Source organism: Mauremys mutica, chromosome 13 (assembly GCF_020497125.1).
Source record: "Mauremys mutica isolate MM-2020 ecotype Southern chromosome 13, ASM2049712v1, whole genome shotgun sequence".
Lineage (NCBI taxonomy): Eukaryota > Metazoa > Chordata > Testudines > Geoemydidae > Mauremys > Mauremys mutica.
This window is the reverse complement of record NC_059084.1, coordinates 40126744-40137761: the sequence shown is the minus strand read 5'-3', so window position 1 is coordinate 40137761 and position 11018 is coordinate 40126744. Positions and strand designations below refer to the sequence as shown.

The following is an 11018-nucleotide window of genomic DNA, read 5'->3' as shown; positions in this document are numbered from 1 at the left end:
ACGTTGGGCATTGTTACTTTCAGCACACACATATGAAATCAAATAACCGAAATCCACTCTGCACGGCAATGCAGATGGCCTCTCGAGGTTGCCTTTGCCGGTCAAACATCAAGATAGTGCCCAAAAGGAAATCTTTTACTTTGAACAGGTAGAGAATACACCCATCACTGCTACTCAGATAAAGAAGGCAACTCGCGTTGACCCAGTATTGTCCCAAGTTATGGACCTGGTGATGCATGGAAAATCTCGACAAACCTCTCCGGTCTCATCCGACCTTGTTCCCTACATGTCCAAACGGATGGAGTTATCGGTCCAATCTGGTTGTTTGTTGTGGGGGAGACGTGTCATTATTCCACCACCACTGAGATCACAGATGTTAGAACAGCTACATTCTGGTCACTGTGGAATAGTGCGCATGAAGGAAATTGCACGAAGCTATTTTTGGTGGCCTGGATTGGACAGCACTATTGAAGAGAAGGCAAAAGCTTGTATGTCATGTCAGGGTGTGAGGAATGCACCCCAGTGGGCACCCCTACACCCATGGGACTGGCCTGAAAACCCGTGGCAACGTATTCACGTTGACTTTGCTGGCCCCCTTGAAGGAAGCATGTTCTTGGTGGCAATAGATGCCCATTCTAAATGGCCAGAAGTCTCTAGAATGCAGTCCACTTCTGCAGAGAGTACTATCCAAAAACTACGAGGACTCTTTAGTCGTTTTGGTCTGCCAGAACAACTTGTGAGCGACAACGGACCGCAGTTCGTGTCTCAGGAGTTTCAAAATTTTATGAAGGCAAATGGGATACACCACATCACGTCAGCACCATATCATCCGTCCACCAACAGATTAGCTGAAAGATTTGTGCAGACAATGAAAAACGCTTTGAAATCAGCAAGGGGACAACACTCCATTCAAAAGCGTCTGGATATCTTCTTACTTTCCTACAGAAACACCCCTCATGCTACGACCCAGGCATCCCCAGCCTTTCTAATGTTGGGACGACAGCTGCGCACTTGCTTTGATCTGCTGAAACCTTCTGAACCCCGACAAACTGTGCAACATCAGCAGCAATATCAAGTCATCAGACGGGCACCCAGAGCAAAAGACCGAACCTTTAGCCCGGGACAGCCAGTTTTGGCTCGGAATTATACTTCCAGAGCTAAATGGGTCCCGGCCACAGTCATCACTCAAACAGGACCTGTTTCCTACACAGTCCGGACTGCAGAGAATGTTACCTGGCGGCGACATGTAGATCAGCTGTTGCCAGGTCATGCCAGTCCTCAGGACCCATCTGCAGTTGAGGGGTCTGACTTCACCTCTTCTGGTGAGGCACCGAATCACGAGTCACCTGTTCCTGACTGTTCTCCTCCATTACTGCCGGCGGCTGAGATACCCCTTTGCCCAGCACGAGCTGATACCACCTCCTCACCCGTTCGTGCTGCGGACCCTGAGCCCCTAGTGCTTTCGGGTGCAATAACACCAGAAGTTCGCCGTAATCCACCTAGAGACAGAAGGCCTCCTCATCGGCTGGATCTCTAGCTAGGGCGAACCCACGGTTATGGGGCAAAATAATCCCCAGGGTTTAGCTGGGAATGGAGGCAGTCTACCCTCCTTCTCTAGTCTAGTGTGTGTTTTTTTTAATTTAGGGGATGTTCTTATTAGGGGGGGAGGAATATGTTGTGTATATGGTTGTCATGGTTTTTGCTGCTATGGCAACTGAGTTAGAGTATTATGGTCTGTAAATAAAATGGAGGTTTTGGTTAGCTGTCTGCTCTCTGGCCTCAAGTGATTGCTTCCTACTCCGGCTGCCCCAAGGATATAACACTTATGTTCTTATGATGTCTAGTTTAATATGTGTTCCAGGATTTGAGATTCTCATTGCTTAGAACCTCCATCCCATTTAAATAACCATAAAATATTCTATTATATTGATATCACGGTTCATAGAGAGAAACCAGTGAAATGGGCACCCAGCTGGGAAATTGGCTGATGAATATATAGAAAATTGCTAGGTAGCATAACAGAGATAGTGAGGAATCGGAGAGCAGGAAGAAGCCTAGTCATGGACACCCACCCAGAGGAAGGATGTACTCCAGCAGGACACAGGCCTCCTCAGAGGTACCCCAGGAAAAAGTGGGGAAAAGTGGTGTCATGTCTGTAAAAAACTGGGTTGTATCTCTCAGAATTGTCCCATCTATCCACTGATGGTGAGAATAGTCCCAGAACAGCTGTCTGTGCTTATGGAATTAACTTCGTGACTGGTTCAGGTTCTTTGCACACTCAGGAAGATGTAGCTGCATCATTATACCCTATGCATTTTCCCCCTCTCAGAGCAATTGTCTCAGGCTGCCTATAGATTGAGGCAGGTGTTGCATTGGTTAACTGAGGACAGCCCACTCCATCCCATGCGTGATTGGCTCATGCAAGACTCAGGCAGTCTTTGCTCTATTGATTACACTTGGCTTTTGTTTTGGGAAACATTTCCAAGCTTTCCTTCTCAACCACGAGGATTAGAAAATGGCTATAGTTTAGGAAATGGAAACTGAGATTCTCTTGTAATATCATGACTCCTGGAGCTGAAGCCCTGGACACTGGTTTATAGTCCTTAAATTTTGATCCAGCCTTAAATGCTTCCTAATACCATGTTTCCATATGCAGAGTTGCTTATGTTGGGGTTATTGTGTGAACTTGAACTGGCAAGGGACATAATCTCTATAATTGTGTCTAGGTGCAGAGGCAGTTGCTGAGATGATGAAGGAGAGGGGACGTGTGCAGAAGGCAATCTTTCTAATAACATTAAAATAATTGTTTAAAAAGGAACTCATCTAGCCACACACCTACAGAAACTTTTTTTCAATTCTTCATCCCTAGGGAAAAGAAAACCTCCAGTCTCTCCAAAAAACCCTTTAAAGAGATTATGACATTGACACCTTGAATAAATGACAAAATAATCTGATTCCCACATTTAATAAAACATATTCCACCCTGCAAATTCCTACCACAAAAAGTCATCGGTAACAAAAAAAAGTCAACCAATGAATCAACAAAATGAAACACAGAAAAGAAACAATCAAGTAAACAAACAAGCCAAACCTCTTAAACTCCACCCACAATTTTTACCCTCAAAAAGAAGAAGATAAAGAGATTTCATGTTCACTAGTGACTTAGCTATGGCTGTTGCTATTCTGTGCAACATGCCCCAATAGCATGGCAATGTTAGCAGTATAAATCCCAAAGAGAGATAGGTGTGTATGTACATTTAGGGATAGATATTTAGATTCTGGTCTTATTTACACTGGTGAAATTCTAAACTAACTCATTTAACTTCAAATGAGTTAGTCTGGATTTTATGAATTCATAAACAGATTGCAGCCTGTGTTCTCAAGGAGACAATTTTGTCATCAGTTGGTTATATCCATAAAGAAGCTCAGAATGAAATCTCAGTCAAGGAGCAATGATGGACATTTTAATTCTTCGTGAGTAACCTCCAGACAATCAGTTTCTTTAATGCAGCTTTGATCTCCTTGTTCCTCATGCTGTAGATGATCGGATTCATCACTGGAGGCACCAGGGAATAGAGAACACCTATCATGAGATCCAGACCTGATTCTGAGCTGGAGGTGGGTTTCATGTACTCAAAAAAGCCCGTGAAAAGAAAAAAAGAGACCACAGTGAGGTGAGGAAGGCAGGTGGAAAAGGTTTTACGCTTGCCCTGCTCAGAGGGGATTCTCAGCACTGCTTTGAAGATCTGAACATAAGACAGAATTATAAAGACAAAGCAGTTTAAACCTAAAAACATACCAAAGTCAAGAAGCCCAACTTCACTAAGGTATGAGTCAGAGCAGGCGAGCTTGAGCAGCTGGGGGATTTCACAGAAGAACTGGTGGATGACATTTGTCTGGCAGAAGGGTAACCTGAAAGTGTTCCCGGTGTGCATTACAGAGTAGACAATACCACTAATCCAGGCACTGGCTGCCATTTGGACACAAGCTCTCCTGTTCATCATTATCTCATAGTGCAGTGGTTGGCAGATGGCGACATATCGGTCATATGCCATGATGGTGAGTAAGGCAAGATCAGTTGAAGTGAAGACTACAAATAGAAACACTTGGGTGACGCATCCAGGATAAGAAATTACCTTGGTGTTCATGAGGGAATTGACCATGGATTTGGGGATGGTGACGGAGATGGAGCCGAGGTCTAGGATAGATAGATTCGCCAGGAAGAAGTACATGGGGGTGTGAAGATGGTGGTCGAGGGCTATGGCTGCGATGATGAGAAGATTCCCTATCAGGCCTGCCAAATAAATCATCAGGAACACCACAAAGTGCAAAATCTGCAGCTCCCAAATGTCAGAGAATCCCAGGAGAAGGAACTCGGTCAGGGTAGTTTGGTTGGACATTTTTTTTTCTCAGTTCATTGTGTGATGGCTGCGGAGGGAAGGACAAAGACAGTGGTGGGGATTACAGTGACAGCAGGAGTGGCCCTGATTCCCCGCAGCAATATCTCATAATGTGAGTGTCAACAATGCACAGCACTCGTCACTGCTCTTAACTAGGAGTGGTGAGTTATCACACGTGTAAATTGGTGCATCTCCCTTAAAGTCAATGGAGCTGCATCAGTTTGCACCACCTAAAGATCTGGCTCAGGATGTGGCTTGATAAAACGCCGTGTGAAGGATGGAGCAAAGCACAACCCAATGCAACATTCTAGCCAAGATGGATTCTCTCTTACTACAAACAGCAGGCTGTGAACTTGGGCTTGAAACTAAAATGCTAACACTGCCTGGTATCCACTTTCCAGGGAAATATGACATAGACTCATTTAATATCCTTCATTAGAGCTCGTCTCTATTGATTCTACTGCAGCACCACATAGATGACCTACTGCATGATTATGTATTGATTTATGACACAAGATCCCACTTCCATCTCTGTGTACTGATGAGAATTGCTCAGCTACCTCACTGCTGCATCATTTACCTCTGTCACGTTATGTCTGTGCGAGTCATTAACCGTCAGGAGACTTGGGTTCTTGGCTGTGCCACTGACCTGCTGTGTGACCTTGGGCCAGTCACTTCCCTGTGCCTCTGTTTCCCCTCCAGCTCGTTCTCTGCCTTGTCTGCTGTGAAAAAGGGCTCTGCTTTATTATGTGTATGTTTGGTGCCCCCATTTACAGCATTTGTGTTTAGCGGGCAGCCGTGTGGGACAGAGAATATAGCGCTAAAGCTGAATATCTAGGTTCTAATCCCATTGACATTTTCTATGTCCTCGGCATGGATAAGAGAGACAGGTTTTGGCTAAGGGCTTCAATTCTCAGTTCTTCATTTAAGGCACTAGTATGTTTAATACTGATGCTGTTTGCTGCCAACTTTGCTGCTTACTCAATTTTATGAGTCACCAAATAACCCTTTGAAATAGAAAAAAAACACCATTGTAGTATAGTGACTGGGTTCAGATTTTACTATTATTGTACAGCATCAATGTTCCCACTCTCGCTTCTAAGTTTCTAATCTGGGGTATTCAGACATTTTCTGTTTAAATTATTTCAAAGGAAAACTAGTTTTCAACTAAAGAAATATTCTGATGAAGCCTGTGTTATTCTTGAAACTCATGTATTGGAAAACTCAAAATACTTTTTTTTTTATTTAAGTGAAAATGTTTCCGTTTCCAGCAGTTTACCTGAAATTGTCTGGTTCTCAATGAACAAAAATAAAACACACAAAAAACATGATTTTCACAATATCTATGAAAAGTTAATGGTTTATTGCTGGAGAAAAAAAAACAACAACCCTCAGAGCAGCTCTAAATGTTTGATTAAATCATATAAAAAGCCTTGAAGATTTCCAATTGTAACTCCTAGTTCTGTTATGAAATTTGACTAGCATATAAATACCTAAACATGTGTGGTTGAAATAAGAAACTTACTGTGCTGATGTTTGTGAAATGTTTCCCGGCCCATGATGCATGAGATACTTCACAGCCAGGGTCCTTCAGTCATTGCCTGTCTGTATAAGTAATGCCCCAATCACCCTGTTATCCAGCATCTGTTTCACTCTCGCTTCACCATGTTTCCCAAGCAGCTGGGTCTCTCCGCAGTTCCTAGCAGGCAGGGACCCACTCCATAGATGGGTGCTCCCTGCTCCCCATCTCAGGCAGGCTTGGCTGAGAGGTGAAGGACTAAATAGGATGGGGGAAAAAGCCCCTCACATCACTGAAACTGATCCTGGCTTGTTCGGGCTGCTTGTTCACAACCCAGGATGTCCCTGTTCTGGGGCCGGAGCTAAATAATTGGAGGGCTGTGAGCTGAGCTCTGATCTCACCTCAGGAGTAAACAACACTGACAAGCTGCCCTAGCCGTACCTAACCCCCCAGAGGGGGAACACAACATGCCCTGGATCTCACATGATGGCATCACCCTGAAAGGAGCCCTGGATACTCATAAGGCAGGGCTGAGGCCCAAAGGGTGTCAGAAGGAGATTACACAATAAACTATATATTTGTAGCACAGACATGTGACCTACAATAGCTCAGAGCCCAGTGGCAACAGAGCCCCAGCTGGCCTGGAATAGCCTGTTCGTTCATTAATGCTACATCATTACCTCTGAGAGAGCAGAGATTTTTTTTTCTCCTGCTTTGCATCAGCAGCTCTTGGGATGCACCCAGCAGAGGAAGCCACAGCTCAGGCTGCCCTGGCTGTTTGAGGTTGGTCACTAAGAAGCAGCCAGAGGCAAACACAAAAAGCTCCTAGCTACGTCCTAAATTGATGTAAATTGATACAGTTCCATTGAGTTCCGAGTAGTTAGGGCTCTTTACGGCAAGTGGAGATTTGGCCATTTGATTCCAATGGAGCCAGTCTGATTTCCATTAGCTGGGGATCTTGCCCTAAGATGCCCATGAAGCTATGTCAGTTTTCACCACCTGGGGAATCTGGCCTCATTAACTCCACTGGAGCTAGTGCTGATTTACCCCAGCAGTGGTTTTTGCTCATTGGCACCAATGGAGCTATGGCTGATATTTACCTGCTGGGGATCTCGCCTCATTAAACAGTTTCAAATCCATTTCCTTTACCTGTGAATCTGAATTGAAGAACTTTAAGTTGCAAATAGGGTTTCGTCATGTGGACGGGTCTAGGCTTAAATCGAGGTAACGCTGCTAAATTCGACCATAAATCGCAGTGTAGACCAGGCCTCAGGCAAGAGCAAAAACAACTGACACAGGATACATTTACCTCCACTAGGTCCCAACCTGTAGCACGTTATGCACTGACTATGATTTCTCCCACTGGGTTTGATACCAGCACTTCTTCCCACAGGAACTGTGACCAGTAGCACCTTGAATGACTAGCTGGCCTTCTCCATGCAAAGAAAGGCCTCTAGAAAGGCATCGTCGAGCTGTTGAGAGATTTTCAGAAAAGAGTGTAAGTTCCCACTGCTTGTTTTAGTTCTATGCAACCCCAGGTCAGTTCCTAACCCCATTAGACCCCATCCTCGACCATCACTTCTTAATCGTTCATTTACCTGAGTGATGTCTTTTCCATTAACTTTGTCCACTGGTGATTCCTCTGAGCCGTGGTCACCTTCCTCCATAGGGGTGGACAACAAGAGGCCTTCACGCTCATCGGTCTTCCTCATGAGCAGTTGGGTTTCAGGGTCAGGTTCTGGCGTATCCATCAACGGTTGAGTCAAAGGGCCCTCATCAGAACTGTTGCTGATGTAGTGCTTTCTCCACACAAGTCCAAAGGTGCTCCATGTTTCCTCTCACCATTTCCACAATTTCTAAAACATGCGCTCTTGGTAAGAAGTGGACTCTTCTGCCTGGTGCTGGGATTTATGGGATGGTGGTGCTGTGCTCTGATTGGCACCGTACTTGTATGAGGTGAATTTAAAAATATTATTTCTTTTGTTTATCACTTTTACAGTGCAAATATTTGGAATAAAAATAGTAATATAAAGTGAGCACTGTACACTTTGTATTCTGTATTGTAATTTAAATCAATATATTTGAAAATGTAGAAAAACATCCAAAATATTTAATAAATTTCAATTGGTATTCTATTGTTTAGCAGTGCGATTAAAACTGTGATGAATCACTATTCATTTTTAAATAACAATTAATTTTTTCAAGTTATTTGCATGAGTTAACTGTTATTAATCAAGTATCAGAGGGGTAGCTGTGTTAGTCTGGATCTGTAAAAGCAGCAAAGAGTCCTGTGGCACCTTATAGACTAACAGACGTATTGAAGCATGAGCTTTCGTGCATGTATCCGACAAAGTGGGGTATTGACCCATGAAAGCTCATGCTCCAATACGTCTGTTAGTCTATAAGGTGCCACAGGACTCCTTGCTGTTATTAATCGACAGCCCTAATTTCTAGTCAACACAGCTCAAAGTTCACAGACAATGTATGTCTTGTAGTTCTTGTAAATGAGCTATGGACTAAGAACTATTCACATAAATTCTTTTATATGTAATACTGAATAATGAATCCTATCAAAGAAATCATGAGCTGAAAATCAACATTCATGGACAGAAAAAGGGCAAAATAATTGACATTGATTATTAATGAGTATCTATCTATCTATCTATCTAGCCACATATTCTGCTTTTATCTATTGTACATGTAATGTACACAATTATGCACAAACATGATTTATTATTATTACTAATAATAATAATAATTAATAATAACAACAGTCAACTTCTGTGAGCTAGACACAATTGGATCCTTGTGTGATGAGAAACCACTGGCCAAATCCAAATCAACTCTTTGAAGTGAATGACTAAATCCCATTTGTTACGGTTACAGGTTACACCTCTGCTCTCTTCTCTGGTGTCTGAGTGCACATCCTCAGGTCTCAGACTTGTGCCTGTCCCTCTATTAGGATGCAATCATGTGATTCTTCCCATTTCAAACTAGGTCCCAACCTGTAGCACGTTATGCACTGACTATGATTTCTCCCACTGGGTTTGATACCAGCACTTCTTCCCACAGGAACTGTGACCAGTAGCACCTTGAATGACTATCTGGCCTTCTCCATGGAAAGAATGATTTATGAGTAAAGCATAACTATGAGAAAATACGAGAGACCAATTCCAGCCCCATCACAGCAACAGTTTATAGGACAAACATTTGGCCTTTTTATCCAGACTCAATTTGACTTTCGGAAACATTGTTGTAGCTTTCTCTCCCAAAAGGCACTTTTCATCATAGCAAGAACAATACTGTATTTATTTATTTAAATTAAAAGTAATAATAAATGTAATTAGATGAGGGTCTAGGTGCCCTAAAACATCATAAATAATACGGTAAAATTTCATCAGCATTAAAATAATCTTTAGAACTGGAACTCAGCTCTCCAGACACCTAAAAAAATCTTTTTTCCCCCCGAATTCTTCATTAATGTGGAAAGCAAAATGTCCAGTCTCTCAGAAGGCTCCATAAAAGAGATTAGGACATTGACATTTTGAATAGATGGCAAAATAATGGATAATTTAACCAGACATATTCCACCCTCCCAAACTCCTACCCCCAAAAGAAACTAACCAACTGATCAACAAAATGAACCACAATGAATAGTAAACAAGTAGTCAAACACACAAGCCAAACCTCTCACACCCCAAGAACAATTTTTACCCCAAAATAGGAGAAGAACCAGAGACTTCATTAAGTCCACTGGGGACTTAGCTGTGGCTATTGATAGTCTGTGCAACATGCTCAGATACAGTCGTGGCAGCAGCTGTATAAATCCAATAGATAGATAGATAGATAGATAGATTAGATTAGATGTGTATGAAATGTAGGCATAGATATATAGATTCTTATCTTATTTACACTGGTGTAATCCTTCACTAACTCATTTAACTTCAGTGAACTTAGTCTATATTTTATGACTTCATAATTGCACCAAGGAGAAAGGTCATCAGTTGATTATATATATTTAGGAATTCAGAATGAAATCAAAGTCAAGGAACAATGACGATCATTACAATTCTTGGTGAATAACCTCTACACAATCAGTTCTTTTAATGCAGCTTTGATCTTGTTGTTCCTCATGCTATAGATGATCGGATTCATCATTGGAGGCACCAGAGCATAGAGAACACTCATCATGAGATCCATATTTGACATTAAGCTGGAGATGGGTTTCAGATACTCAAAGATGCCAGTGCAAAGAAACAAAGAGATCACAGTGAGGTGAGGGAGGCAGGTGGAGATGGCTTTATGCTGGCCTGGCTCAGATGGTATTCTCTGCACAGTTTGGAAGATCTGAACATAAGACACAATTATAAAAACAAAACAGTTTAAACCTAAAAACACAAGAAAGGCAAGAAGCCCAACTTCACTGAGGTACGAGTCAGAGCAGGCAAGCTTTAGTAGCTGGGAGATTTCACAGAATAACTGGCTGATGACACTGGACTGGCAGAATGGTAACCTGAAGGTGTTCCCAGTGTGCAGTGCAGAGTAGACAATACTAGTAATCCAGGCACTGGATGCCATTTGGACACAAGCTCTCCTGTTTATCACTCTCTTGTAGTGCAGTGGTTGACAGATGTTGACGTATCGGTTGTATGCCATGACAGTGAGTAAGGCAAGAGCAGCTGCAGTGAAGACTAAAAAGAGAAAAACTTGGGTGACACATCCAAGATAAGAAATCAATCTGGTGTTGATGAGGGAATTGGCCATGGATTTGGGGATGGTGACAGAGATGGAGCCAAGGTCTATAATGGACAGATTCATCAGGAAGAAATACATGGGGGTGTGGAGATAGTCATCAAGGGCTATGGCTGTGATGATGAGAAGGTTCCCCATCAGGGCTGCCAGGTAAATCACCAGGAACACCACAAAGTGCAAAATCTGCAGCTCCCGAACATCAGAGAATCCCAAGAGAAGGAATTTGATCAAGTTGGTTCGGCTGGACATTTTCTTTCTCAGTTCATTGTGTGATGGCTGTGGAGGGAAGGACAAAGACAGTGGGGGGATTACAGTGACAGAGGGAGTGGCCCTGATTCCTTACAGCA

General features: G+C 42.9%; 2 protein-coding genes across 2 annotated transcripts; both read right to left on the bottom strand.

The window, feature by feature from the left end:
* Positions 1-3464: 3464 nt before the first annotated feature.
* On the bottom strand, positions 3465-4400 carry LOC123348927 (olfactory receptor 14A16-like). The gene has a single exon (XM_044986627.1). The coding sequence runs from the start codon at positions 4398-4400 to the stop codon at positions 3465-3467; it is 936 nt and encodes a 311-aa protein (XP_044842562.1).
* A 5605-nt stretch (positions 4401-10005) lies between these two features.
* On the bottom strand, positions 10006-10575 carry LOC123347311 (olfactory receptor 14C36-like). The gene has a single exon (XM_044984730.1). It carries the CDS (start codon positions 10573-10575, stop codon positions 10006-10008), a length of 570 nt encoding a protein of 189 aa, XP_044840665.1.
* Between the last annotated feature and the right edge of the window lie 443 nt (positions 10576-11018).

What these genes read in the sequence shown, in the direction of transcription:
- LOC123347311 (XM_044984730.1), bottom strand. Translation starts at nt 10,575, where the DNA reads ATGGCATACAACCGATACGTCAACATCTGTCAACCACTGCACTACAAG.
- LOC123348927 (XM_044986627.1), bottom strand. Translation starts at nt 4,400, where the DNA reads ATGTCCAACCAAACTACCCTGACCGAGTTCCTTCTCCTGGGATTCTCT.